General features: G+C 41.4%; 7 protein-coding genes and 3 long non-coding RNA genes across 11 annotated transcripts; 3 read left to right on the top strand and 7 right to left on the bottom strand.

Annotated features, from left to right (window-relative positions):
• The first annotated feature begins 553 nt into the window (after positions 1 to 553).
• On the top strand, positions 554 to 4315 carry LOC145707802 (uncharacterized). Its single transcript, XM_081785379.1, has 4 exons — positions 554 to 904; positions 949 to 3805; positions 3843 to 3979; positions 4021 to 4315. Exons 1-4 carry the CDS (start codon positions 689 to 691, stop codon positions 4204 to 4206), a joined length of 3396 nt encoding a protein of 1131 aa, XP_081641505.1. The 5' UTR covers positions 554 to 688; the 3' UTR covers positions 4207 to 4315.
• On the bottom strand, positions 4300 to 5174 carry LOC145707803 (neo-calmodulin-like). The gene is made up of 4 exons (XM_081785380.1): positions 4973 to 5174; positions 4721 to 4917; positions 4470 to 4679; positions 4300 to 4431 (listed from the first exon to the last, which is right to left on the bottom strand). The coding sequence occupies exons 1-4, from the start codon at positions 5024 to 5026 to the stop codon at positions 4335 to 4337; spliced, it is 558 nt and encodes a 185-aa protein (XP_081641506.1). The 5' UTR covers positions 5027 to 5174; the 3' UTR covers positions 4300 to 4334.
• A 675-nt stretch (positions 5175 to 5849) lies between these two features.
• On the bottom strand, positions 5850 to 6587 carry LOC145709996 (uncharacterized). The gene is made up of 3 exons (XR_014134986.1): positions 6185 to 6587; positions 6043 to 6137; positions 5850 to 6002 (listed from the first exon to the last, which is right to left on the bottom strand). It is a non-coding gene; the product is annotated as an uncharacterized LOC145709996 (long non-coding RNA).
• Positions 6588 to 6863: 276 nt separating this feature from the next.
• On the bottom strand, positions 6864 to 9306 carry LOC145706628 (SMAD family member 9-like). Of its 2 annotated transcripts, none has more exons than XM_081784049.1 (10): positions 9219 to 9306; positions 8745 to 8817; positions 8484 to 8668; positions 8204 to 8436; positions 7809 to 8156; positions 7673 to 7770; positions 7477 to 7627; positions 7332 to 7433; positions 7183 to 7286; positions 6864 to 7136 (listed from the first exon to the last, which is right to left on the bottom strand). In XM_081784049.1, exons 1-10 carry the CDS (start codon positions 9238 to 9240, stop codon positions 6998 to 7000), a joined length of 1455 nt encoding a protein of 484 aa, XP_081640175.1. In that variant the 5' UTR covers positions 9241 to 9306; the 3' UTR covers positions 6864 to 6997. The 2 variants fall into 2 exon arrangements, with proteins under 2 accessions (XP_081640175.1, XP_081640176.1); XM_081784050.1 differs by lacking the exon at positions 9219 to 9306 and adding an exon at positions 8945 to 9157.
• Positions 9110 to 11733, top strand: LOC145706630 (uncharacterized). The gene is made up of 3 exons (XR_014134702.1): positions 9110 to 10155; positions 10199 to 10873; positions 10956 to 11733. It is a non-coding gene; the product is annotated as an uncharacterized LOC145706630 (long non-coding RNA).
• LOC145706629 (uncharacterized) lies at positions 9483 to 10042 on the bottom strand. Its single transcript, XR_014134701.1, has 3 exons — positions 9888 to 10042; positions 9779 to 9844; positions 9483 to 9718 (listed from the first exon to the last, which is right to left on the bottom strand). It is a non-coding gene; the product is annotated as an uncharacterized LOC145706629 (long non-coding RNA).
• A 4983-nt stretch (positions 11734 to 16716) lies between the features above and the next one.
• LOC145708488 (translocon-associated protein subunit gamma-like) lies at positions 16717 to 18053 on the bottom strand. The gene is made up of 5 exons (XM_081786160.1): positions 17904 to 18053; positions 17729 to 17836; positions 17589 to 17681; positions 17437 to 17544; positions 16717 to 17035 (listed from the first exon to the last, which is right to left on the bottom strand). The coding sequence occupies exons 1-5, from the start codon at positions 17961 to 17963 to the stop codon at positions 16856 to 16858; spliced, it is 549 nt and encodes a 182-aa protein (XP_081642286.1). The 5' UTR covers positions 17964 to 18053; the 3' UTR covers positions 16717 to 16855.
• Positions 18054 to 19245: 1192 nt separating this feature from the next.
• On the bottom strand, positions 19246 to 20118 carry LOC145709697 (uncharacterized). Its single transcript, XM_081787399.1, has 6 exons — positions 20021 to 20118; positions 19906 to 19977; positions 19643 to 19863; positions 19465 to 19596; positions 19368 to 19421; positions 19246 to 19326 (listed from the first exon to the last, which is right to left on the bottom strand). Exons 1-6 carry the CDS (start codon positions 20094 to 20096, stop codon positions 19264 to 19266), a joined length of 618 nt encoding a protein of 205 aa, XP_081643525.1. The 5' UTR covers positions 20097 to 20118; the 3' UTR covers positions 19246 to 19263.
• Positions 20119 to 20311: 193 nt separating this feature from the next.
• LOC145708997 (lipoxygenase homology domain-containing protein 1-like) lies at positions 20312 to 24486 on the bottom strand. Its single transcript, XM_081786687.1, has 11 exons — positions 24347 to 24486; positions 23932 to 24007; positions 23744 to 23803; positions 22986 to 23347; positions 22428 to 22943; positions 21927 to 22389; positions 21520 to 21834; positions 21215 to 21480; positions 20989 to 21169; positions 20595 to 20938; positions 20312 to 20549 (listed from the first exon to the last, which is right to left on the bottom strand). The coding sequence occupies exons 1-11, from the start codon at positions 24424 to 24426 to the stop codon at positions 20492 to 20494; spliced, it is 2721 nt and encodes a 906-aa protein (XP_081642813.1). The 5' UTR covers positions 24427 to 24486; the 3' UTR covers positions 20312 to 20491.
• A 799-nt stretch (positions 24487 to 25285) lies between these two features.
• LOC145708447 (uncharacterized) lies at positions 25286 to 26369 on the top strand. The gene is made up of 6 exons (XM_081786117.1): positions 25286 to 25460; positions 25547 to 25686; positions 25730 to 25918; positions 25963 to 26054; positions 26095 to 26186; positions 26229 to 26369. Exons 1-6 carry the CDS (start codon positions 25340 to 25342, stop codon positions 26333 to 26335), a joined length of 741 nt encoding a protein of 246 aa, XP_081642243.1. The 5' UTR covers positions 25286 to 25339; the 3' UTR covers positions 26336 to 26369.
• The last annotated feature ends 237 nt before the right edge of the window (positions 26370 to 26606 follow it).

Below are 26606 nucleotides of genomic sequence, written 5' to 3'. Positions count from 1 at the left end.
CTCTGATTGGTACTTTTGCGTACGATCTGCTCTTTTGAATTTGTTTAATAACTAGCGTTTCTCTAGTACCTGGTTTGCATTACCCCTTTGTCTATCTTGCTGCGATTTTAAAGAAGCGAAGGCAAATTGTCTAATCAAATGCTCCCTCGGTTGGTTGTTAAAGAAAATGATTCTGATTCTTTCTAGGTGCGCTTTTGGCAAATGTATTTTTGAACGGGTTGTATCTTGGATCGACTCCCTTTCGTGAACGACTCCTTCCAGTTGACAGTAGGATAGAATTGTTGAGTCAGTTTTAATTAAGACATTAAGCCACTCACGTGACATTGATGATGGTAGCGATGGTATTATCTGGGCTTTCAGTTTTCATCGCCATCTTCCTTCTTATACGAATCACTCAGCGAATGCGATTTCAAGTTTTTGCCGATCACCGATAACTAACTGTAAATCTTCCCTGTGCCGTCCTCTTTAGTCAATAAAGACCCTCAATCGCCCTCGCAAGATATTTCCAATGCCTCACTCATTCGTCGTAAATACACCTCGAATAAATTTTTCGCGTACCGATCTCCAAGTTCGCCATAAAACTTATTTTTATACGAACAGCTGCTTGGATTATGATCATTTGGATTTGAATTTATTGCTCTTGCCGGGTATCGACGCTCAAGCAACCCGAAGACGAACATTAACAAAAATGAGAGTTTGGGGATTGTTTGCCCTTTTGGGCAACACTGCCCGTGCAGAGCATATAGAAGCAACGTGCATCTGCGAGAGCGAGTGCAAAGACAAACCCGTCACAAGCCAATGTCACGCCGACGTTATGATCATGATGGATTCCTCCGTTTGCCATGCTGGAGAGCGATGGGAACTCATCAGGAACTGGTCTTTTGGGGCTGCGAAACAATTAAAGGTTTGAGTCAGTTGACAAAAAACTAGAGCTAAATCCGAAATCAGAGACAATTGAACATTGATGACGTTATCACAATGGAAAGCTCACGGGTTGCTGTCGGCTCGTTCTCCAGCCGAGTGAACAACGTTCTCTCGTTCGACGATAATGAGCTATCTCGCGATGATCTCCTCGAAATCTCCTCAAACAACACCAACCCATTGCTCGGAGGCAGCACAGACTACAGCGGTATGGTAGATAATGTCATTAGCGTCTTCAGCGCCCGACAAAGCCAAAAACACTCGGAAAACGACAAATACCTCATTCTGCTTACAAATGGCATTGACAAGGCAAGTAACGAAGGAGACATCAGTCGTGTTGATGAGCTTGCTACTCGTCTGCGAACTGCTGGAATTCGAGTTATTCCTGTTGCAATTACAGATCGTTGTTCTGCTCAAGAAGAAGCCGACATTCAAAATGTTTGCCCTCGATGGGAAGTCCTCCAGCGATGGTGGTATCCCGCTCCATCCAGCGGACGAAAAATGGAACCATTCGCAATGACAAATCCTGACTCTGCTCGTAAAGTCGCTGTATTCATCAATACTGAACTTGCTGCCCAGGGTGGAAGCTGTCAGCAAGCACCCGAGCCAGAACCAGAGCCGCCACTTCGACTTGCCGACATAACAATCCTTGTCGATGGATCGGACTCGATCAAAAGACATGAGTGGCAAAATACAAAGGAAGCTGTTCAAGGCTGGATGACTGGCTACTGGGCTCAAAGTCCAGCTTCTCAAATATCGGTTAGGCAATTCTCTGCTGAGTCTCGACAAGAGTTTGGACCATTTGTTGAAGAAGATGATCGATTCTGGAGAGATACCATTATGGATATTAAGCAAATGGCTAGTTCTACTGCGCTTCGAACAGCCTTGAGTGAGATTGTTTCTGAGGAGTACACAGCTCTTAGAAACTATCGAGAAGATCGGTATAACATTCTTTTGCTTGTGACTGACGGATGGCCGACATCTGATTCCTTTGAAAACATCCATGCTGGGGGAAAGGCTTTCAACGAGCTATACGACATCGTCATTGCTGTTGGCGTTGGAAACGAGATAGACTCAGAAATGATTTCAGACCTGCTTGCCGAGTTGCAAGTGCAAAAAGGACAGACTGATATTCAGACTGTTCCAGATTACCATTCTCTTGTGCATCAGTTTCCTGCCATTCAGTCGTCGGTTTCGAACATCCAGATGGAAATGGAATTTGCAAGAACTCGACGAGCATGGCCAATTATTCAGCGCGAAACGAATGCTCTTACTCGAAAGAGACGTCAATCAGATGCTAGAGGTCCTCGCCCAAGAGACTTTGTTGATGATGAAGCAGAATGCATCTGTACAGTGCCAGTTCAAAAGCTTACCGGCCTTCCTGGTGATCAAGGTGAACAAGGTCCTGCAGGACAACCGGGCAACGACGGTGTTGATGGACCAAATGGTGAGCGTGGAGAACCCGGACAGCATGGTCCTGATGGAGAGCGAGGTCTGACAGGAGAGAAAGGTCCTCCTGGTCAACCGGGAAGAGATGGTGCCGATGGTGTTGCTGGACCTCGTGGTGAGCCCGGACCTGATGGCCCTCGTGGTCCTCCTGGACCAGCTGGACCAGATGCTGCATCTGGGGCTGGAACTGAAGGTCCACGAGGCCCTCCGGGCCCTCAAGGTCAACCAGGAAATGATGGTCTAGCGGGACCAGACGGTGAAGACGGTGAAGACGGGCGACGAGGAAAACCTGGAAGAGACGGTAATCCAGGTAGAGACGGTGTCGAAGGACCCAAGGGTCCACCTGGTAAACCTGGAGAGCCTGGCAAGTGTGAGCCTGGTGAAAAAGGAGAGTGTGGTGTAGCCGGTGAACCTGGTCAGGATGGACCACGAGGTTTCGATGGACACCCAGGAAAACCTGGAGAACCTGGTAACGCTGGTCCAACTGGATCAGCAGGAAGCCCTGGTAAACCAGGGCCACAAGGACCTGCTGGTGAAAGAGGATACCCTGGTCCTAATGGAGAGTGCGGTCAGCCAGGTCAGCCTGGACAACCTGGAGCACTTGGTCAGAGAGGACCAAAAGGTCCACCTGGAGCACAAGGTAGACAAGGCCTTCAAGGTCCTAAAGGCCCACCTGGCGAAGTCGGTAGACCTGGAATCGATGGACGTGATGGTGAAAAGGGTCCAAAAGGACCTCGTGGAAAGCCTGGACGACCAGGACAACCTGGACTTAGCGGAAACCCTGGACCGCAAGGACCAGCTGGTCCGCCAGGTAATGATGGACAAGATGGTGCTCAAGGACCTGTTGGACCCAAAGGCAATGATGGAAAAGCTGGTCCTCAGGGACTTCCCGGACCAAATGGTGTTGTTAATCTGCAAGAATATTACGAGGACATCAAGGAGTGGCTTCGACCTTTGGTCAAATGCTCTAAATGCGAGATGGAGAAAACCAAAACTCCTGTACCGGTGAACGCTATCTTCCTTGTTGATGGTTCTGATTCAATTCGAGGACAAGACTCTGTTTTCGGCCTGAATGAGTGGGCAGAAGCCAGCAACGCTGTTCAAGAGATAACACGACGACTGACGAACTTACAACAGCTATCCGTAGTGCAATTTTCTGATGGGGATCCAATCGACCACATTGTGCAACAGCCAGTCACAAACAGCAATCGTGAAGAAATAATCGAAAAAATACATTTGGAGCTTGAAGATAAGCAAATGGAACGTGGCACAATGACGTATCATGCTCTTGAGCACATCTCAGAACTCATTAGACACAATAATGATCGCGCAGTTACAGCACTTTTTGTGATCACTGATGGTGAGCCTCGCGATGATGAAGACCAAGAATATGTTGGAAGAATCCTTTCCAAAGTGCAGAATATATTCGATTACGGTAAGAATACGTCTTGATTTGATGTCTTTATTTTTAGTTTTCCCGATCGCCATCGGCCGCGATTTTGAGAAAGACTCCCACTATGGCCAGGAAGCCCGCCGCAACATGGAAAGAATTAAAGGAAAAGTCACCATAGAACCCATCTATCTGACAAACTATGATAGACTTTCCCAGGTCAGATAGACAATTAAGCGATTATACATTAAAATTTTTAGCGCGCGATGGAAGAATTTACAAAGGTTCACAAAGATAATGCTGTTGTACGAAAAAAACGCGCTTACATCAGCAAACAAGAATCCGCTCTCGGAAGAATAGAAACTCTCGACGATTTCTCGTTGGATCTTGATCGATTGTACCGTCGTCGAGCTCGACATCATTCATACAAGAACTGGACGAAATGATGAAATTATTTGTTTCTGATATTCTTTAGGCTAGCACAAATAGCAACTAGATTTAGGCTTAAGTTTTCTGCGACAAGATGCATGTTTTAATAAATTGGTTTAGGGAAAATCTTATCTGTTTAGTAACTTTATTCGCTTTCAGCCAGGAATGCAACAATATCAGATGTCTGAACTCTCCCGGTATCATCTGTGAACTGCAACAAGAACGCTTTGGCTTCTTCTTCGCTGTAGGAGAGCGTAAATAAATAGTTATTAAAATTTACCTAATTGCAGAGGACTCATTCGTCCCTTCCGTAGTACCTTGACTCATTGTGAGCATCTTAATCACGTCTTGGACAGGTACACTTCCCGTGGGGAGGTAATTTGAAAAGTAAAGTGGGTTTTCCTTGTCCGAGATGAAACCATCTTCGTCACAGCCCATGCCGTGGTATCCCTTTGTATTGCATTTTCGCTTATCAATAACTTCCAGTGTGCTTTAAAAACGAAATTCCAATTATTCGCGATCGACACCTACTTGAAAACTTCGCGAAGTTCTTCTGACGCAAACTTGGGTGAATCTTTCATCAAAGTGGCGTACATGAACTTGAACTCATCAAAATCAATGAGGCGATTGTTATCCAAGTCAAATTTTCTCAGACACTCCCCAAGGAACGCTTCAGATGGAAAAAATCCAAATGCATTGAGAGTACAACGAACTTCATTAATGGAGATCTAATTCAAAAAATGAAGGCAAAAGATGTCTTGGAGCAAACCGGTCGCTGCAAACCTCTCCAGATCCATCTCTATCGAAGATATCAAACGTGTTTTTTAGCTCTTCCATCTTCTCCTCGTGGCTAAGCTCGTTTATATACTGAGGATAAGCTTTCTTCTGTGGACGATTCAAATGATCTTTTCAATTAGTAGCGAGTGATTATATGGCGGTATAATATTGTGCGCAAATTGAAATCATTTAATCCCCTTTTAGCTTTTGGTGGACTCCAACCAATCGTGCGGCAAGTTCCGCTATCGCAGCTAAATTTGACTCGAGTGTGACGCACAAAATTTGTTTTATTCATTCATGTTTTCCTCGAGTACTTACTTTTTCTGCGGCGATGTGCCCTTTTATCTTCCTGAGTAAGTTTGTTTACACTTAATTGAATCGGAGCGACTTACGCTTGTGCTAAAGATGCTCCCCATTTCGATCAGTTTTTTATTCTCTCTGACTTTTGTGCTTTGCTTTTAACGATTCCAGACAAATCTCCTACAGATCACTAGTTACGAGCTACGCGTTAATTTATAGTCAAAATAGATAAAAAGCGATTATACGGAAGTTGAATATTCTGCAAATTTCTGTCTTGTGATTAAAAAAAGAGCTCAGAGCCATCACTAGGATGAAAGTACTTCGTAAATAATACCAGGATTTTCACTGCTTTGAGTGTTTTATTCTATCCTGCGAAAATTCCAGTCATGACAATATTCACGCAAGTAATGAAAAAGGCAAGCATGAGGGAAATCGAGTTGACCGATCGTGCGATGAGGTTCTTGTTGGGGTACTGGATAAAACTGAAAATGCAGGTGTTCACGACTCCAACCAAAATCTAAAGAAAATTGATGTTCATGAACCTTCATTTTATGCGTAACAACGGAAAAACACTTACCTGGCCAAGGATCGACACTAAAACAAGAAAGAGAAGACATTTCCAAGTAAATTGCCGCACATCGCATCCAGTAGGAACGGAGGTTCCATCTTCTAATAGTCGCGTTTGTTCCCAATTTATTTTTCCGCAGAGGTCTTCCATTCCCATCAAGATGCGTAACTAGAGTTGTGAATAATAGTAATTATAGTCATCTTTCTACTTGATTAGCATTTGCCGTCAACAGAGCCATATCAATCGCTACTGACTTTATTGGTTTCTCCGTGTGGCATAAGCAACTGCATCCGACAGGACAAACTTACAATGGACAATGAAAATAAGTCACTTGTAGAATTCTAAATTACTTTTCGGCTGTTTTTCTCGTTTTTTGAAGAGTTTTCTCCACCAAGGCAAAGCCTCAGTAGACTTTGAGTCGACACTATTTTTATCGGAATTGCTGCCAGCCTTAGAGACTGACGAGCACTCGTAGCCGCTGTCGAATTCTTAGAAGAGATTTATTTCCACTACAACACCACTCTAATGCTTTCATTAGTGTGGAACAAAACTCCTGCTACATGATCGAAGTCAATTTTTTCCTCAGTAAAGAGGGGCTCTTCTTGAACTGACTTGGCGGAGATAACAGACTCTGGAATATCAACGGAGCGTTTGCGTCTCTTCTTCATTTCCACCGCAGTGGAAACACTCTCTTTCATCGCTTCTGGCTTGTTTCCCCAGTCTCGAGAGACTCGCCTCACTGTTGAAAACGTCGACAACTTTAGCCAGAGTTGAGCTTGAAAGTAAGATTAATTATTTTATAGATTTTAGCTTTTGTATTCTTCTCAACTCTACAAAGACATATCTGTTCGGGGAACGATGCTCTCGATGGCAATGTAAGACTATTTATTGCTTTATTTAAGCCAATTTTCGAGTAAAGATATATTTTGCAGACACGAGGAAGTTTTTGACGCATTCTCTTTCGTCTTGTTTCATGCTCATAGACTCTGCATTGTTGGAAGAGGTATATTAAGGTAATTTATTCTAGTATTTAGACGAATTCAATGCAAATATTTCTCTGTCTTTCAAACTGTATTAAAAGCTCAAGCACACAAGTGATTTTTAGCAATCAGAAAGCAACAGAAATTTTCGCAGAAGTGGCTCTCTTTTCAATGAAAATGAACTTAATTTCGAATGCCAAAATGAGTTCTGACAGCGTCGAGCCAGTTCAGCGCAGTAAATGCTTTTATCTCTATCCAATGCGGGGTTCCTTGTATTGCTTTCGAGTGATGCTGTTCTCCCCAACCGGTGAACAGCGAAATTCTAAACAATATAAACGTTTAAAAAACGAAGAAAGCCGCGATCTCACCTGATAAGGCAACGGTGTTGCATACGATTGAGTTCGATTCGTGCTCGTCTTCCGGCTTCAAGGTTATTTTCGTCTTTTGCTCGTTGTAGTCTTCGTGCACATTCCTTAAAATGTCTTTCAATCACGTTCAAACAACTATCCAAGTTCACATCAAGATCTTTAGCGAATATTTCCAAATCAAAAATGCAAACGCCAACGAGCCCAGCTTTGATTTCCATAATTGTCGAACGGTGAAGATTCGCATCGTATTGCTAAAGCATTCTTGCCTGTCTGATTTTTTTCTTGGAATGATACCTTGTTAACATACTCAGTTCCAGTCCAGCTTTGAGAAAAAATAGGTCCCTTAGTCAAGTTGTCGACAAAGATCTGCCCCTTAACATTGACAAGACCGACGCCTTTACCGATTTTTGCTGCAAATATTTCATCCTCGATAGAAGATCTATTCCTGAAAAAAATGATTAGACTCCGTTCATCGATGAAGGTTCTCAACTGAAACTCGCCAAGAGAAAAGCGCTGGGGACAGGGCAAATCAGAGTTTCTTTGTGCGTTGTCCAAGATGATTTGACGATGCGCGTTTTTGCAGATAAACTAGAATTGTTTCGATTTTGATTAAAAATATAGCTCACCTTTTGCCCGATAGACTGAGTCCCTTTATTGTATTGAATCGATGCCCAAGCATCATCCGTACTCTGATCCCAAGTAGAAGCAATCTTTTCATATCGAACGTTCGCCTCTTCCTGCAAGTTGAAAATCTCTGTAATCGGATTAGAAGAGACAATCGGCGAGAGAGCCATCGGTGTTGAGCCTGAGCTTGGAGAATGAGCCGCTGGTGCCAGTTGATAAACTTGTTTCATCTTTGGCATGATCGGGGTCTGGCTACTTTGGATCGGAGTCGATTGATTAAAAACTTGGTAAACGACTGTCTCGTTTCCGCTTGAGCGAAAGTTCTCGTCGACAATTTGGTAGATCACAGGCTGAAAAAATATAAATTTATTGAAAGCAATTTTATATGTCAAAAAACCTGTTGAATTGATAAGGGAATCGAACATTGTTGAATCGTCTGTTGAGTGGCAACTTCGACCGGGGTGTAGTGCTGTACGTTGATGCAGATCGATTCTAGCTTTTTCCCGAAGTGAAAGTGACAGTGCGGGGCCGCTTCCAAATCATGCTGGAACTGAATTTCCGGAAAGCGGAATATTTTCGAGAGAAGAACAGACAGCCATTGTAATTTTCCAGAGACGAATCTGTTGTCTCCTTTTTTGTCAATGAGTTTAGACTCGTATTTGGATGTTTATTTTTACCTTTTACGCGGAGATTTTGGGCGACATTAAGTTCTTTGCAAATGATAACGCTGCTTCTGGGAAGAGTGATGCACTCTGAAAATTCGAGCGCCGTGCTTGACTCTTGCACTGTCTGTACGAAGAGCTCCAATTTTTCGCGCGAGTCATCAGAAAGCTTCTTTAGTATGTGATTAATAGTTTTTTCTCTGTTTTAGGATCTTTCAAGTATTATTTACAGTGATTTTCTCTATTTATAGATATTTACTAGTTAGAGACCCTTTCATGTAATTTTTCTCTTCTTGGTTGTAATCAGCAGAGACGACTGCTTTGAGTAGACACTGCTTGTAACTCATGTCTTAAACAAAATTAAGTATTTACTCACTCCGATAATCCCCTCGAAAATACTGAACGATATCATATTTTAAGCGTTGTCTTCAAAAAAATAATGATAGAAGAGAAAAGAGTTCGACAATCCCTTCTACCTTTTGCTGTCTTCAAGTTTTGTTTATCAGTTCTCTGAAAAGCGCTTCAAAAAGGCTGAAAATTATTTTTCCGCAAAAAAGTCAATGTAAATAATTGAATGAAAATCAGAGTTGTAGTCAAAATTCATGTCGGACTTTGTGTCTTTTAGACGACCAAGTCTCAAGAACTGGACAGTCTAGCTCTGGGGCACTAGAAAGGCTTTGTGTTCAGATCCCTTTATTGACTTCTCTTTTTTTATTGTGTGAGAACAAGAGCTCGTTTTTAAGAACTGACCGGGACTTCTCTTGGTGAACATGGTATTTAAGTCGAATGAATGGAAGCAAGAGCGAGATAGAAAATTCTGTGGAGGGCTGAGTTGAGGAGAGAAGCAGCATCCGATCCATCTATCCCCTGCAGGCCAGTACCAGTTCATGTCTCCCAGACAGAAGTATTGATTCCCCTGTCTGGAGGACCGACCGCTTCGACCGCGGTAAATTCGAGAGCGCCAGACGCCCGTGTTGCCCCGCTGTCCAGAGACGACACACGCGGAGACCACTACTACGTTGTTTTCAAGCGCGTAAACAACGAAACGAAACCAATGAAATTATAGCAGAGCTAAGCTTTTTCACTGTGAAACAACGACATCGCACGAAAGGCGACCATTTTGGACAGAAGGGTCAGATCAATTTATTGTACAATGTACAGAGATTGAATAGACATCCTTTGCGGACTCTAGTCTGAGGCTATTGCGTGTGTCTCTTTCTCCCCACCATTTGCGATGACAACAGTCGTGACTTAAAGGGTTTAGCATTTTTACGAAATATTCTTGTCGATCTCATTGATGCTGTATTTACCAGTCGCTTGAGCGTCGAAAAGTGCCTTTACTGGAGTAACGATTGTTTCAATTCCAGCACCGATGCCTAAATTATTCTGGAATCTCAGAAAAAAAACAATCACACTCACCATCCATAAAATTGGAGAAGACAATGCTCTGGCGAATCCTGGAAAAACGTCTGTTCGGAACGTAACTTGACTCGTTCGAATTGATGACTACATCGTCACGTGAGACCCAAGAAATATTTCGCCGCACCCATGGATTGTTAACAATTGTTTTCTTTATGTGCTTAGGTCGGGTTTATGGAAACTGACTGAAAATGAATGATGATATTTTTAAATGAAGACGACAGAGAAACTAACTGATGTCTTGCAAGAAGACGTTAATATTTATCAAGTATCTGGTTATTCAGACAGTCTCATTCATAAATTATTTTAAGTCTTATACTTTCGTTCCGAAGAAAAACTACCGTAGAATTTACGGCAAAAAGTACTTTTAAACCCGGTTGCAGTCGTATCCATTTCGAGGCGAATGCGTAAAGCAGCGGGTTCAACATAGCCTGACAGAATGACAAGCAATGGCAAGTGATCTAAAACTAATTTCGAAAAGCTCATTCAAGGCCACTGAGATCGTTCAGTCGCGCAAAATTACTGCCATTGACGTTACCTTTAAATAAAACATCTCCAGCGTAAATTGAAACTTGGCAAAGCTGATAAATAAATTAAGCGTGTGCTGAGGTAGCCAGCAGATAATGAAGGCAGCCACAAGAATGCCCACCAAGGCGAACATCATTCTTGTTATGTCTGATAATTACAAAGAGTCAACAGAGTTGAGTGAGCTATCGAGACCTTCCTCGTCCGTTTATCGGCTTCTTTCCGGCTTCGCTTGCGCCTCGTCTGGATGACTTTCTGCTGCCGCTTGACACGAACAAGAAGGTCTAAGGAAACGAGCTCTTGGAATGCAAAGTGCATTGGTGCGTACCTGCGTATGCATAGAAAATGATTAGCAGCGGAATGAAAAAAGCGCCAATCGACTTCGCCAGGGTGTAGTACATATCTAACTCGTGCAGCACGGGGTGGCAATATGTGTGGCTCTCCCCCTGTCCATGAAAAGTGTATGTATCTATTATGATCAAACTTGGGAGCGCGAATACAATCGATGTTATCCAAATGAGGGCTATTAACAGATTCGTTTAGCCTATTGATAAACAGTGACAAGCGCTCACCTACGGCTATCCAAAGCAGTCGTCGATTACCTCGTGCTTTTGGCTTTAGAAACAGGGTTATTCTTTCGGGTGCTATGGGAAGATGACTTACATAGCGGAAGATAGCAACGGCAAGATTTCTATCGATGGAAAGAGCGACTAATGAAAGGCTCGATCCTGTTGCCCCGACTTCAGTCCAAAAGTGGCTTCGTCTGGTTAACGGCAAGTTCAAAAATAAAGTGTCGCTCTTTTAAACAAAATTAATGACTGTTTGGCGTGTCAGTTTTTCCAAAAATGAGCACTTACTAAAAATCAAAGTCTAAAAATGAGCGCTGTTTAAAAGTTATGTTCGGATTGGATTGTTAACCGGAGCAAAATTTGCAAAGGAAGCGACCAAAGAACCAAGTCGGGAATGTGTAGATGAAGGCTTGAAAGGGGACACAGAAGAGAATGAAAATCATGTCCGATGCAGCCAGTGAAAGGACGTAAACTCGATTTGCTTTGTGACGGTGATTTCTGCTGATGATCTTTTACGGCTCAAAATATGCACCGAGTTCAATCAATGATTGAATATTTCAATTTTCAACCTTCCAGAATTACTATGATGTTGCCGATAAGACCAATGACGAAAATGATGCCGAATATTATCGGAACCAAGATCGATTCAAGTGTTTCGGACGGACAAACGTCTCGTCCAAAATATTTCGATGAAAACTCGCAAAGAAACTCTCTTAGTTTGTTTTTTTACGCTTGGGAACATCATTAACTACTAACTTGGTATAGTTGACTTGATGCATGTTGTCTTCATGAGGGTTTCCTTACTTGGTAAAATTCCTTACTTGGTAAAGAAAAAAAAAATTTTACCATGTAAGGAATTTCACCAAGTAAAGAAACCCCGTCTTCATGAACTCCCATCTGCTCCATAATCACTCGCATTTCCTCTGCGATGAGGCCGTCTTCGGTAATATTTATTGTTCTTCCCATTTCTCTTAGAGCGTCCAAAGTATACGATCGCGAGGCTAAAATATAGCTACTCAGTCTGAGTGTGTCGTTAGGACTTACAGTATCGTTATGCAGTCAACGTAAATTAATATTCATAATTCCTACGGGGTACAGCGCCAGTTTTCGCGCCAGCACCAAGCATACGCCTATGGAGAGCGTGTTCTTTCCCGTCTGAAGTTAACTTTTAATAATGTCGGTAACCTTCAAATCAACTTGATGTTCTCAAAATCAATCATTTTTGACAGAATCAAAACTTGCCACCTGTGATAATCTCCTTCTCGCCAATGCTTCTCTTTCTGAGTTCACGAAAAAATATAAATATTTTTAAGCAAAAAATTAATTATGAACCGTTTTTCTATTGCAGGATTAAGGCCTTATTCGTGAATCATGATCGTTTTAGACGTCATTTGCAAGGGTGCACGAAAGACGGCATTTTAGAAGGGTTCATTAAAAAATAAACTCACGATTTCTTCTGGAGAATGCAATTTAGGATTTTTTCTCTTCGTTATTTTTATATTTAAAGTGGGGATGCGGCTTTCCTGGCGAGATTGGGGAGAAATTGAAAAGAGGACGAGTAATACCTTCTCCGATCACTTAGAAATGGGTGGCGATCGTTATCCGAATCAAAAATCGAGATGATCCAAGGAACGCAGAGTCTGGGACCCTATAATCATGCTGCATCAACAGTCCGATTGCCAGTTAATCCAATAATTGAGTAATCAACAGACATCTTAATTTTTGAAGGCTCCTTATCGCGAATAAATTAATACATCCAAATAGCCTCGTCTACGAGCAAATTATCGTAGTTCCCTTGTATAACAAGGATGAAACTCATTTTCGCGTAATAGTTCTTCATTCGACAGTCGAAAGTTAATAAATCATTAAAAACGAACGAAGAGGAATAGATTCATAAAGAATAAATTGAATGAAATGGGCGCGATCAAATGGGTTCATCATAAATTGACTATTTTATTGACGAAAATTTCCGGAAAATCCATGTTTTTATTATTATCATTCAAACTTTAACTAACACTTTAACCAATAATTCTGATTCCATTTTAATCACAAAAAATCTCAATGACGCGAAAATACCCGCGAAATAGTGATTCTTTTGACTAGATTTTCGACTTATTCGACTAGATTTTTCGACTTTGTTCTCGACTTTTTCGACTAGTTGACTCGTAGGGTCAAATCGAGTCGAGTCGACTTGTTTCCACAAGCAGTCTAATCGAGTCGAGGTGAAAATATCCGTGATAAATTTCGAAAAACCCGGAAATATCGGCGCTCCTGAGTATCTTGCAATAAAAACCAGCTGAAATGAAGCATTCTAGTAGAGTACGAGTATAAGCATCAAAAAAGCACTCTTTCTAACAAAATGCCACTCGAATTAGACCTCACACTTATTTTCTCATGCGTTTTGTTCTGTCTGATTTTTTTATCCGTCGCAAGCTGTCTCGAAAGAATAAAGAGAAGAAATAGGGCAGCTGTGGTTTCCAGAGGTAAAGATAATCATTGAATTTATAACTTAACTTTTTTTAAGAAGAAGACTTAGAAGCATCGACAAGCTCCAGAACAGAGCCAATCTTTCATCATGATTTCAATCTACCGGCAGATGATCCTCCGTCTTATGATTCCATTTTTGGCACAGAAAATACTGTTCCTGCCATGAATTCTTGTGAACCTCCTTCTTATAATTCCATTTTTATGACAGAAAATACTGTTCCTGCAATGTATCCTTGTGAGCCTCCTTCTTATGATTCCATTTTTGCCACAGAAAATACTGTTCCTGCCATGTGTCCTTGTGAACCCCCTTCTTATCATTCCATTTTTATGACAGACAACGCTTCTCCTTCTGTTTAGTAAGCATAAAATAAAGTTGCAGTGTTCTTAACTACACAAACTACCATTCATATTTTCCTACATCTAGTTATTTTGTATGATAATCATCAGCGAGTACACAGAGCGCATTGGTTAGTCCGAACCAGGTGGTACGGAACGCGCTGCGGGCGAAACGATTCCTCGAGGTGGTGCTCGAGAGACTCTGCACATAAATACGAAATTTTGATTGAATTCATATCAGCTAAAATACAAAAGATAATGTTTGTAACTTCTTTTGACAAGACAACGGGCAATGTTTATTGGAATGGCGAAATTTTTCACTCGTGGGGAGAATACCAAGAAGCGAAAGAATTGTTTGATTACGAAAGATTTCGGTCCCAACTTTCTACTGCGATCACACCGACAGAAGCTCAAACAACACGCAGCATTGAAGAAACGACGACACAAACTTCAACAAGAATCCTTGGTATCGGAGTTATATCGGCTTACATTTGCTTCATCATTCTCTTGGCTTTATATTACGCTCGGAAGGAAATGAGGAAAGAGCAAGAATCTGGGAACGTCGTGAGAAGAGGTATGCAATGAGTTTTTATTTAATTAATAATTACTTCGCTCAGATCGACGAAACGAATCAATTACTAACAATGAGCCTTCTGTTCCGACCGCCTCCGACGCACCAGAACTCTACTTAGAAGATCAACCGCCTTCATACAATTCATTATTTCACCAGTATGATGAGTTCTCAGTTTAACTCGCTGTAGCAAATACTGTTTTTGTCTTTACGTTTTCTCTTCCAATATAGCTTATATTATATAAGCGTACTTATTGACTGAATACGTAAAAAGTGACATTTGGACCATTTTTGAACCCTGCGGGGACCTAACCACCGAGACCTTTCTCGTTCGGTCTGCCTTCTCCAACATAATCTTCCTTATTTCTTGAAAAAATATAAAGATGAAAACGAAATCTATAGTCTTTTTAGTTTGTCTGTTAGCGATTTTTTCTAATGCAAAAAAAGTCAGAGGAAAAACGAATATGATAAGTAATGCAGGAAACAAAGAGATAAAGTAATTAGAGAGTTTTTCAGCTTGTGGTGGCGATCCAGTTCTTTATCCAAAGGGGACACCAACTTATATCGTTACGTTAAGGGCTCAAAGGTTATTTTGTATCAGAACTTTATTCAGAATAACTTATTCTGGACACCAGGACACATTTATTGACTTTTCTGACGCATTTTTCGGCTAGCGTGTCCAAAGATAGCAGTTAACTCCCCGATTTAATCAAGCCGCTAATGAGAAATCTTTCATCTTGCTAATTTGTCGGTGCGAATTCCAGTTTTCCTGATTAAAAGACGTCCAATATTGAAAAAAGTCTATATTTGAGCCCAACGAAAGCCTGGATTTCCTCAGAAGTACCGATCTCCCAAGCCATATAAATGCAAAGTAACGATCAAGTCAAACGAGCCGTCCAACAACTGTCGAGAAGGAGGAGGCAGTGTGCGCATTTGGCTCCACTGGGAAACATTCGAATATGGCTCAGAAAAGGCTTATTACTCTCAAATGACTCTAACATAAAGCAAGCTAGTAGCAGTGTTTAATTGATGATTAATTAAAAAATCTTTCAAAACATCAGGTTGATTAATTATAACGCAATCTTGAGCATTATGTGGCAAAAGTTTTAGTTATGAAACAGTTGTTGTTAGGAGAGGATTTACTTTCGATAAGCTAATTGAAGACAAAGAAAGAAAAGGAAACTGCTATCCTGTGAAGATCGACGAGTGTGGACAAGTGAAAGCTCCTTGGTTATGCGATAACAAGAGAGCCCCAGTAACGGGATAGAAAAAAGAACTCGTCTGCTCGTAACATCAGTAGACAGCGTTCTTCATAGGGCCTAACCATCTGTCAATTAAAAATCGCCGCCAAGGCAGGCAGATAGAAACTATTCAGTCGAAATGATTGCATGAATAAATAGTGCAGGTTAAGCGCAAGGAAGCGTGCGAAAAGACAAATCTATCTCGGTTCAAGTTGATTACTTCTTTTCGGTTTCTGTCATCGTCATTGAATTCGATGTAAAGCCCGGTTCCATAAATTAATCATTCAATAACGCGCAATTATTGTTTTTAATTTTTGAAGAGCGCTTGTCAACGACATCGTAGTTGGAACTACTTTGAACCGGTTACAGGCGGGAATGTTTGGTGCACGATTCAAAATCAATATTCAAGAAGTTCCTGCCGAATATGCTAATCAGTAATAATATTTTATATGCTCGGGTGAGGGTAACGTTTCAATTCAAGAGCCAGCCAGATCATCGAAGAAGCGAGAATCGATGGCAGATACCCGGTGTTACCCAAACTGGAAGGGTTCCTAGAAGAAGCTGAGAAGACGAAAGAGGGAGAAATGAGAGGTCATAGAAAGATGATATCTTCTGGGAAGAAATCACCTTCGAATGTGAAGGGAAAGATGCCCAAATTCAAAAATCCACCGAGCCCATTTCGAAATGGGCTTTCAAAAATGTTAATCTGAAATCAGCTAAAAGGCCTCAATCTGTCTTGGCTCCAAGGAAAGGGTTTTAAATGATTTTCGCTGATACCACGAAATGATAACTTGTAATAGGCTGCCAACTTAAAAATGCAAGTCCACTACCACAGCCTAAATCAAAGGATCAATAGGAAAAGCAATAAAATTTTAAACAAATACTTCATCCAAAAACGTTTCTTCCCTGAAAAATGATCCTCTGTCATCGCAAAAACTCTAGAATAAGGCAATCCGTCCCAAAAGCTCCTGCCGCCGCAGAAATGAAACCAGAAGCAAATCAAACCACGAAGTTAAACTTAGGCTCAATGACAGTAATCGGTGTCGTTTGCGTCATCCCTCTGACTGCCTTTATTTTATACAAAAACAAGAAATAATGCGTTTTTATTTTCGAATGTCTTGTTGTTAATTTATTGTCGAACGTAAGACACAAATGTGTATATTGCGAGATCCCAGTTGTGGTTGAATCATAATTTAGAAAATTTTTCTAAGTTTTATCTGTGCAGCAGAAAGGGTCAGTTTACTTAGTTCTGGAGATTCCGGCGACGGCTCCGGCAGCGACGATGATTGAGAAGGTGTAGTTCGTCAAGGGCGCCCAGTTCTTGAAGAAGATCACCGAAAACAAAAGGTAGAGTCCAAGGTAGATGCAGTTGTTGTACAAGATCGAGAAGTGGATGGACTCGTTCTCAGCAACTTCTCCCTAAAAACTCAGCGTTATCGCCATCTTCGATAGTTAATTAAAGTCAGGGACGAAGAGATTTGGTAAATCACGATTTGCTCAGATCCGTGGAGATCGTTCTCATAAAACCACAAGACAATTCCAAAGACAAAAATCGTGCGACTGAGTATTTTTGGTTGTATGATGGATTTTAGGGCAAATTTCTAAATTCTCACGAAGCTGCCTAGTAAATATCGCATCACGAAAAAACTCTGGTCCTTACAAATTTTTAATTTTCGCACTTTATCAACTAAAAAGTCAATAGCAGCGTCCCCGACTCCAAAAAAAACGGTCGGAGCGCATGTCTTGGAAGCTTGTGTCAAAATTCATAATTGAATCCATCATTGCAAGAGAGCGGCGAAATTGAAGGCGCGTATCGTTACCTTTCGCCAGAGGATTCTGTCTTCGAGCTCTTGTCGGGCGACCTTAGTGCCGACCTGGGCGGTGACTTCGGCGGAAACAGCTTCTGTTCGTTGAAGTGCGATTTTTTCCTTGAGCGAGTTGTTTAATATCAGAGAGCGAAGGGAATCAAAACCTTTTGGACATTCTTGACATTTTTGTAGGCAAATTGGAGTGCAAAGGCTTGCAGAAGGGTTCCCAAAACGAGGTAGATCATTTGCTCCCCAACCTAAACAAATGCTCGATAGGCAAAAAAAGCCTTTTTGAACATCTTACAGGATATTGGTGCACTCTAGCTTGGATCCAAATTGGGACGAGAACGACGTAGAGCGCGTGAATCCAGAAGACAGCCATTCCTTTGCTTGACGTGTTAGGCGAGAAATTCTAAAAGAATCGATAATCCCTTCGTTCCCGTTAAAAACCAAAGCCTAGAAATAAAAATGCGACTCACTCTAAGAAGCTCGAGCTCTTGCTCCGAAAATCCAGTCGCCTTCTTGTGTCCACGCGCCATTTTCTCTAAAACAAAGATCCTTAATTTTCTAAAAAAAGGTGTTGAAGAAATTAAGAAGAGAGATTTGGAATTTGGCTAGTTGTCACTGAGGGCTTCAACGATTTCGTTCACCACCGCGTCGACCACGTCACTGAGCGCGCGCCTGTCCAATCGGCGGCGAGAACGGACGCCCACCAAGCGCTCTGCCGCGTAACGCCAGAAAAAAACGGCGTTTTATGATTTTACTCTGGAGACTTTTCATTGAATTTCAAAAACTTTGTGGCATATTTCAACTAAACTGTTTGATTTTATTTTTCTAGGAAATACAGTAAAATTGCTCAGCAGTCATAATACGAATTACTAAAATAAGAAGGCTGCCGGGGGATTTACCTGAGCGGGGGTTTGACCTGGCGTCGGATTGACCTGAACGGGGGTTTGACCTGGCAGGTAAATCCGACGCTCAGGTCAAAACCCCGTTAGGCAAATCCGACGCCAGGCAAATTCCCCGTTTTGATAAAAGTTTTATTCATTGTTTAAAATGATTTTCATAACAATAATTATATTCAAAATCTATTCAAAATGAAATTTTGGCCGATTTTTCTAGTTTAGGATTTCTAGTTTCATGATACAATTTAAGAAAGCCACGAAGCTGAGCATAATTTGAACACTGTATCAAGGGGTCTGGGTCGTGCCCGAAGGGCGATTCATGGGACCGGAAATTCCGAAATGGGTACTAGAACTCTTCATTTGAGTCATCGGTTGGCTTGAAAAAATGCTAGTAAAATACTGTTGACCTGCAATCTCGTGCCAAGGGGCGCTAGAATTGTGAAAAGAAACGCAAGAATCTTTGTTTCAACCGGACGGTTTGGTCACTCCTAAGATTTATACCGTTTCTGTTCACGAAATCCCATTTCCGGGACAAAATTCGACTTTCAAGCGACTCAAGCGGCCACTGTGATGCAGGTCAGCAGCATTTTATAAATCGATTGACGTGTTCTTGTGTCCATTTCGGAACTTCCGGTCCCATAAATTGCCTTGCATGACACCCCTTGATATTGTGCCAAAATGAAAGCTCAACTTCTTAGCTTTCTAAAGTTGTATCATAAGACCCCTAAGCATCGCTAGAAAAATGGATTATCTAACAACCCTAAAATAATTAATTTTCTTAATAATTAATTAAATCAAAGTCAAGTTGAAGAGTTACATTTTTCCATAAGAAAAACGGCGCTTTTACCTGAACGGGGATTTGACCTGAGCGTTGGATTTACCTGTCAGGTCAAACCCCCGTTTAGGTAAATCCGACGCCAGGTCAAACCCCCGTTCAGGTAAATCCGCCGGCAGCCAAATAAGAATCCTTACACCGGTGAGCCTTCTCTTCGACCTTCTAAATATATTTTTTGGAAATTTTGACAATAAAAAACTTACCTCTATTTTCCCAGAAAGCGAAGTATAATACTGTTTAACGGTCTGTTCGTTTTTCTAAGAGTGTTATTAATTGCAAGTCTCACTACTAGAAAGATACCTGAATCGTTTCGGTTAAAGTGGTCTTCAGCTCAGAGTATTGTTTCTTTATTTCTTCAAGCGCAGTCGTGAGGTTTAAGATGGAATCTTTCATTGTTTGAAAAACATTTTCTTCTTCCAATTTTTCATCGTCCTTTTTTTAAAGGTTAGATACCTTTAACACCGATAATTTAACCGACCGACTGGTAACATGGACATTTCCAAAGAGTATTTTGTAAATGAGCATCACAGTCCTTCGCACATTCCATAGCCGAGCCTTCTTCATCGTCCTCGTCATCACTCTCTGCAAGTTGGACTCCCGCCATGTCGGCAAAGAACTTAATCGCCACATCCTTGAAGTTGTCCAAAGTAACAGTTACGTTACACGAGTGAACATAGCACATCTCGTGAAATCGAGTGGCTGAATTGTAATTATATAATTTTTATCCTTTAACAAATAAACCTTTTTCAACACAAGCATCTCGTTTTTTGATCCATTTGTCTTCCTGGCAAACATCGACGCAAGTTGGTAGATCTTATAGAAAATTTTTCGAATCAATCAATAAAATATAATTTACCTGGAGAACATGCGGCAGGAGGAAGCTCTCCGACCACCAACTTGATACTCAAAAAGTAAAATAAGAAAAAATTCATTCTTGACTTTCTCAATTTTGACTCTTCAGTAAAACAAGCAGATCAAATCTGAGTTGACAATTGTGAGAAATGACTTTACCGGCCGATAGGCAGGCGCTTGGTGTGCTCTATCTGAAATTCCCTCCGCCCGGACAACATCATTTTATCCCACGAGGTAGAATCTAACCGGTAAAGGAATATATTCGTTCATGAACTTCATGACATGAAGTACAATATTGGTATTTTGATATATTTTATTCGCGCCGATCAAATAATTATTAACAGTGATTTGATACATGAACGTGATTCTTTAATTTCTGCTTTAAGATTGAGTGATCAAATATTAGAATTTGTGTTGAAGTGACATTACGAGGATGTTTTGACAGGTAAAATATGCTGAACTATGCTGTGAGGTTTTACTGGAGCTTGACTTTAACCATTTCTTTATTAACTTCGTAGGGGCCGTTCTGCGATCTGAGAAAGTTAGTTTAAGTAAGGAAGCTGTGTAAAGTAGTCTACCTGTAAACTCGTCGTTCGTCGTTGATTTCGATTGAGTCCAAATGCCACTGGTCATTGATGAGGCCGCGCTTCTCGACTTGGACGCCGAGCAAGTCACCGAGATCCGCCATTGTTCGTTTGAAGGTGTCAGTCTTTCCCTTTTCGAATAGATTCTTGCCCTTTTGCTTCAGCTGGAACATGTTCGAGTCGCCAAGCTTTCCGACAATGTTGATGAAGACGTCGTTGTCCGTGCCGTAGGTTGAAGTCACGCCACCTTTACGCGTGGTGACGTTGATAGTATATGTTCTCTTTCCATCGGCGACACCTTCAGGGACGGCATCATACCATTGATTAGCTTTGATCCACTATTATTTAAAATATCAATCGGGAAAATCATCTTTTATAAGAAAAATACCTCATCGAAGACGAATTTGTACGGTTTCTGCCCTGGAAGAGTGAGCACGATGTGACCGAGGTGCCAATCCGGTCCTGTTCCTTTCCCATCGTGGGAAATCGAAATTTTGTGAATGTTTGAAACCTTGTCCAGAGTCAGCAAGTTAATCTTGTTTACTGTGTTTCTTTCGAAGGCTTTCTTGCTAAATAATGGGCGTAGCGATTCTTGGGTTGCGAACTGTTCTTACTCTTTGTCGACGAGATCAAGTGGCCCGTATGGCTTTCCAGATTTGTCCGTGATCTTGATTGTGACAGTGGCATCGGTGCCTGCATTGGCAAAGTCGGAAGTGAAAACTTCGCCCTCTATTTTATTCTTGCCGAATCTAATTTGCTCGGCAGGAAGAACAACCTCATTTTTGTTGATTTCCTCGCCATTGTTGTCGAAGAGCCATTGATGGGAGTTTCGCGTGTTGGTAATTTTGACGGAATCCAACTTCCATGTATCATGGCCACTCTTATTCAGTTTAGCGATTGTAAACATATCTCATCCTACCTTTTTGATTTTAAGCTTCTGGAGAGCGCCAAGATCAATAAACTTTTTAGTGTACTTGTCTTTGCCACCAGCGTTCTGATCGGAACCAATATTATCGTAAGTTTGGTAAAGAGTAGATCCTTTCTGTCCGATGATGTCGAACTGGACTTTGTCGAAAGTACCGCTGAAGACGCCTTTTGATGTTTGAACTTCAACTTCGTATGTAACAACGTCAGCTTCGTTTCCTGAGTCGTACCATCGCTGAGCTGAGAGCGATCGGTTGAAATTGAATGTCTTCATTCCCTGTGAGAGATACTTGCTCTCCAGGATTTCTTCCTGAAAAAATGATATCAACAAAGACTCACCGAACATATTTTATCATAAACCAGACCAGCGTCCATGAAAAATCAATATAGAAACTCGATTACCTTTGTTGGCAGCCTCTCGACTTTTTTAAGCTCAATTTTTTCGAGTGTCCAGTTGGAGAATGGTCCGGAACCATTGTGCCTGACTTGAATTTTGTAAAGATCAGCAATTGCAACGGTCGATTGAATCATCACGATGTCAACGGAACCGCGCTCCATGGTCTTTGACTTTTGCGAATCTTTCAAATCAACAGGGCCAACGACGACGCCGTTAGAGTCTGTCACGTACATCTGCACATCCGCATCTGTTCCACTGAAATATTTATCGGCAGTTGTCACTTTTCCAACCAAGAATGTTTTATATTCGGGAGCGCATGGTTCTGGTTCGACGGGCTTTTCTGGTTCTGGCTCAACTGGAGGAGTCGTAGCGGAAGCAGCGGTTCTAGTGTATGTCTTCTTCGCCTTTATCCATTCGTTGAAGATGAACACTTTTGGCTCACCAATAGCTTTTGTCTTGTCTTGAACACTTGTACCAGATGAAAAAAATGTCATATTTCGTATTACAAAAAGTTGACAAAAACTAGTGGCAGTTCTAATTTGTTTGCCTGGTTCCTAAATTCGGTCAATGTGACCTGTGCAAGATTCCAATCACTGGCGACCCCTTTGCCATCATGTTGGACATGGAGAGTCGTAAGCTCGGAAAACGGTTCGATAAGGCTGATCTCAATTGGGTCTTTTGCTCCTTTTTCCAGAGCTGACCCACTTTCCTTCAATTTAATGGGACCAATCAGTTTTCCATTTTTGTCTCCGAGAGAAATGGTGACATTGGCATCTGTTCCCGCCATGCTCTTATTGGCGGTTTCAACTGTTCCTCGGAAGAAATGCAAGACTGGGAGAGGTTTCTTTGGCTTCTCGGGAATAGGTTCAGCTGCTTTTTCGTAGGAAGGATTTGTCACTTCGTAGTTCTTTCCTGCTTTGATAACAGCGTTCACGGTGAAGGTGTAAGTTTCTTCGGGGCTGCCGAATCGGATGGTCACACTCTCGCAAGTCCAGTCTGGGTAAAGACCTTTGTCTGACACACTAAGATTATTTCAATTTTTACTTCTGCTCGAAAACACTTACGACAACACAATCTTCTCGATCTTTCCGATGTCCAAAGCTTTGATTTCGAATTTGTCTGTTTTTCCAGCTTCGAAGTTGTTTCTTAAATTATCGAGCTTTCGTGGAAGAGTCTGACCGAGTGAGCCAATGATGTTGAGAGTGACATCTCCATCAGTGCCGGCTCCAGGAGCATTAAGAGTTTTCACTTCGACTTTGTAGGTGATCACTGTGTTGGTAGTGGCTCCATCGACGAATCGCTCGACCATTTTCTTTTTGATAGTTTCGTTGAACGTGAAGCTGAACGATGCTTCGGGATTACTTTTTCTGGTGAAAACCATCGTCGCCAGACTCCAGTCATCAGATCCTTCTTTCCAAACTTGGCACTAAACAACCGCGTTACTCATATTCATCAAATTCGAACTTTTTGATTATTAGTCTGCCTGAAAACAAAAAGCTTGTCATTTTCTGACGACAAACATCTGAGAGATCTAATTAAAAAAGCAGAGACTGATAGCCTGTTCGGTCGTTACATTTTTGTCGCGGTGCTTAGCACGCACGCATTGTTATTTACGACTACTATGAATGTCAGAAATAAAGACTGGACTTTTCTCACAAAAATTATCCCCAAATCAATAATAAAATTTTACTGTGAAAAGTAATTATTGAGTAAAAATTTTGCTTAATAATTATGATTAATAATCAAAGCTCCTATTTCTTCAAAAATCCGATAATTTTAATATTTAAATTGACTCGTTGATTATTGTCTTTCTTGAAAATACCTTCAAAAGATCGCCAAAGTCGGCCTTGTCATACACGAATCGGAAATTATCGACGGCATTCTTTTAGTGGGATTTCTTGTTGCTTTTACGGCAATGAATAAAAAGTTCGCGCGCTGTCCTGTCAACTCGTCTTTACGAGTTTTAAAAAGTCCTGCCGCCATGCATAAAGCTTGTTTGAAATCCCAGACCTTTTCGAAGGAGGATTTGTCGTCATCCTTGAGCCAGATTTTCGGGGTAACGTTGCCGTGGATATCAGTAAGGCGACTAAAGAGCGTTTTAGAAGAGACACTTTGCGATTGATTAAACGCAAAAGTAAATGAAATATACCATCAGTGAGAACTGTCCACATTGCTTAAGAAACTTTTTTCGTGTACAAAATAGCTGTTGAAATGTATCTACTATGTTATTTAAAATGGACAGTATTGACTCAGCTTAGTGAAATTTGGCCATTGTGGTGGACAAAGGAATTCTCGGCAGCCAAACGGCGGCTATTCTCCCGGTTAAACACACGTTCGTCTTTTATGAGTTACCGTGAGCCCTTACTCTATTTCATTCACCACGTTTTATCCAGTAAAGTTTTTGCAGTAACAGATCCCCACTTACCAGAAGATCCTGTCGTCTGTGCCCGCGAAGCTGAGATATCCACCGCTCCCGGTTTTAATTGTCACTCTGTACTCGGTCATACTAAACAATTCACTTCTTTACTTTACAAAATCATTTTCGATGCTCTCTTAAGAATTAACGAGTAATCTCTTTGATCAGTCTATTTCTTGCAGAAGTTTCGCCCCGCCCTTAGGGGACTATCATCTCTATCAGTATCTGTAGAATGGAATTCGAAACATTCGATTTGGGTGAAGGATGATCCGCCGCGGGGGATCGTCTTTCTCGAAGTATACGAATAGCTCCACGATTATACTCTGATGTAGGGTCGCCGTTTTTAGGAAGGAGCCCGTTTTTTATAGCGCTCCGGTGAAGACAATAAAATGAGTAACGCGCTGGCGCCTCTCAAAAGAAATTCCGACTACTGGCTTCGAGTACATCATAAATTGCGATATATAGTTCTGTGCTTAATTGACAATTAAGTCGACCAGTTTCACGTACTCAGCGCTAATTGACACTCGGATGGACGCTCCTCAATTTGACGGTGAAACTTTGACAACAGCCGGGCGAAAATCGACGCTCGAACTTGATCTTCAAGCTCGAAGATCTTCAAGATAGAACCAGGGTTGGTAAATTATGATTGTCCACTTATGATTGTGCATATTGGCATTTTAACGATCTTGCTACAAATGTTAAATTAATCCGCAGACCGATTTGTCAATTGTCTCGTTGAAACAATCACCAGAGAATCTCTGGGATTTCAACTGAGCCCAATAAGCTGGCTGAAAATGTCTTCTAAAAAAGCTTGAAAAGCGCATTCCTTGTTTTTTTGTGCTGGCAAACTCTGGGATGCTTTCACGTCACCGTCTGCAAAATGACTTATTCTATCACATGCAATTATGTTGATTTTTCACGCCTTTTGGCAAAACTCCGTGGCTGAAGAATAAATCGTAAGGCAATTTATTAGAAAAGAGGTAAAAAAGAAACTCGAAGAAAATGGGCGATAAGTGCGCTTGGTTTCATGTCTTCTGCGCTGCTGTATACGGGGCGATGGCTCTCTGGGTTCAGTACGAGTATTATTTCAATCCAGGTAGTCTCTTTGTTGGATGGCTCACAGGAAAAGAGGAAGATTTGCAGGCCCTTTAATTCTAAGCTAAATTAAGTCGAAAAAATCATGATATTTAGTTATTTCCTTTTGATAAGTTGGAATAATGATGGTTACAGCAGTTGGGATGTTCATTCCTGCATTCATGTGTTGCTTTCCTCACGTTCTCGCTACTCCAGGAGCTTTTTGCTGCAAGTTGATTTATTTCCTCCTTCTCGCAGGTTCTATCACATGCCAAGTAAGATTTTCGTGGAAAAGAATTGGAATATTTTAAAGCGTAGATACTTTTTGGAGCGATGCTCTGCACGGGCAAGGATTGGGTTCCTGAGTCGACAAATTCTACTTTGACGCAGATGTTTCAAGACTGGGACGGTGATGGACCAGTTGCAAAGTCCTGGGATATTCTACACGAGGGATATTTTTGCTGTGGGATCAATGATATCTCAGACTGGCAGGATAACTCTCCACAGGCAAGGGTTACATACTCAGTTTCTTTGATAACGTCGACTTTTAGTTCGTCGACTATGCCGAGCATCAACCAGTTAATATCACCAACGATCTTATTTATCCCGACAGTTGCTGCACTGATGGATACAGATTTCAATAGTAAATCAACCAATGCATCCTTAGTTTTATACAATTCTAGCTGCGGACTCATGAATGGCGACTATAATAACAATGACTGGGGATGCTTGCAGTTTATAACAGAATATGCTTTGTATCAAGCCATAATTGCCGGTAAAGAAGGTTGTTCAATCTATCTTTGTTATCTGAATTTAGGAGGGATAATTGTCTCCATAAGTGGAATGGAATTCATCTGTATCACATGGACTTTCGTTTTCGGCGCTGCTCAGCCGATTGAAACGCCCTACAAGCTCTACCAGTGAAAATTTAACTTCAGTTCGAAAGAATAAACGTGATTCTATCATTCGTAATTTCCTTGTAATTTGGCGATCATCTTATCGGAAACTGGATGGCGCCATGAATGACATCGCGACATCCGTTGCTTGGGCTTTGTCAGTATTGATGGTAAACAATTGCAAAAAGGAAACAGACAAAAGTATTTTTTCGATTGCTTTAATTTATTCACATGAATAGCTCAAACAATCTCCCGTTCGAACGGACATTGGTGAAGTAATAATGTGAGATGGTGACAAG

This window comes from Oikopleura dioica, chromosome XSR, assembly GCF_907165135.1.
Source record: "Oikopleura dioica chromosome XSR, OKI2018_I68_1.0, whole genome shotgun sequence".
NCBI classification, from domain to species: domain Eukaryota; kingdom Metazoa; phylum Chordata; class Appendicularia; order Copelata; family Oikopleuridae; genus Oikopleura; species Oikopleura dioica.
The sequence above is the reverse complement of the archived record's forward strand: the minus strand, read 5'-3'. Positions and strand labels throughout refer to the sequence as shown.

Excerpts from the sequence above, each read along its gene's own strand:
- LOC145707802 (XM_081785379.1), top strand. The coding sequence starts at position 689 with ATGAGAGTTTGGGGATTGTTTGCCCTTTTGGGCAACACTGCCCGTGCA. Across the intron at positions 905-948 it reads GGGCTGCGAAACAATTAAAG|AGACAATTGAACATTGATGA; the intron begins GTTTGAGTCAGT and ends ATCCGAAATCAG. Across the intron at positions 3,980-4,020 it reads ACTATGATAGACTTTCCCAG|CGCGCGATGGAAGAATTTAC; the intron begins GTCAGATAGACA and ends TAAAATTTTTAG.
- LOC145707803 (XM_081785380.1), bottom strand. The coding sequence starts at position 5,026 with ATGGAAGAGCTAAAAAACACGTTTGATATCTTCGATAGAGATGGATCT. Across the intron at positions 4,918-4,972 it reads ATAGAGATGGATCTGGAGAG|ATCTCCATTAATGAAGTTCG; the intron begins GTTTGCAGCGAC and ends TTTTTGAATTAG. Across the intron at positions 4,680-4,720 it reads GAACTTCGCGAAGTTTTCAA|CACACTGGAAGTTATTGATA; the intron begins GTAGGTGTCGAT and ends TCGTTTTTAAAG.
- LOC145706628 (XM_081784049.1), bottom strand. The coding sequence starts at position 9,240 with ATGTTCACCAAGAGAAGTCCCG. Across the intron at positions 8,818-9,218 it reads GTTCACCAAGAGAAGTCCCG|ACATGAGTTACAAGCAGTGT; the intron begins GTCAGTTCTTAA and ends ATTTTGTTTAAG. Across the intron at positions 8,157-8,203 it reads TTCCCTTATCAATTCAACAG|CCTGTGATCTACCAAATTGT; the intron begins GTTTTTTGACAT and ends ATATTTTTTCAG.
- LOC145708488 (XM_081786160.1), bottom strand. The coding sequence starts at position 17,963 with ATGGCGCGTGGACACAAGAAGGCGACTGGATTTTCGGAGCAAGAGCTC. Across the intron at positions 17,837-17,903 it reads AAGAGCTCGAGCTTCTTAGA|AATTTCTCGCCTAACACGTC; the intron begins GTGAGTCGCATT and ends CGATTCTTTTAG. Across the intron at positions 17,682-17,728 it reads CTAGAGTGCACCAATATCCT|GTTGGGGAGCAAATGATCTA; the intron begins GTAAGATGTTCA and ends GCATTTGTTTAG.
- LOC145709697 (XM_081787399.1), bottom strand. The coding sequence starts at position 20,096 with ATGAATTTTTTCTTATTTTACTTTTTGAGTATCAAGTTGGTGGTCGGA. Across the intron at positions 19,864-19,905 it reads AGATGCTTGTGTTGAAAAAG|CCACTCGATTTCACGAGATG; the intron begins GTTTATTTGTTA and ends ATTACAATTCAG. Across the intron at positions 19,422-19,464 it reads CTTTAACCGAAACGATTCAG|AAAAACGAACAGACCGTTAA; the intron begins GTATCTTTCTAG and ends TAACACTCTTAG.
- LOC145708997 (XM_081786687.1), bottom strand. The coding sequence starts at position 24,426 with ATGACCGAGTACAGAGTGACAATTAAAACCGGGAGCGGTGGATATCTC. Across the intron at positions 20,939-20,988 it reads ACAAATTCGTCTTCGATGAG|TGGATCAAAGCTAATCAATG; the intron begins GTATTTTTCTTA and ends TTTAAATAATAG. Across the intron at positions 20,550-20,594 it reads GACGAACGACGAGTTTACAG|ATCGCAGAACGGCCCCTACG; the intron begins GTAGACTACTTT and ends TAACTTTCTCAG.
- LOC145708447 (XM_081786117.1), top strand. The coding sequence starts at position 25,340 with ATGGGCGATAAGTGCGCTTGGTTTCATGTCTTCTGCGCTGCTGTATAC. Across the intron at positions 25,919-25,962 it reads GGCAGGATAACTCTCCACAG|TTCGTCGACTATGCCGAGCA; the intron begins GCAAGGGTTACA and ends GTCGACTTTTAG. Across the intron at positions 26,187-26,228 it reads GTATCAAGCCATAATTGCCG|GAGGGATAATTGTCTCCATA; the intron begins GTAAAGAAGGTT and ends ATCTGAATTTAG.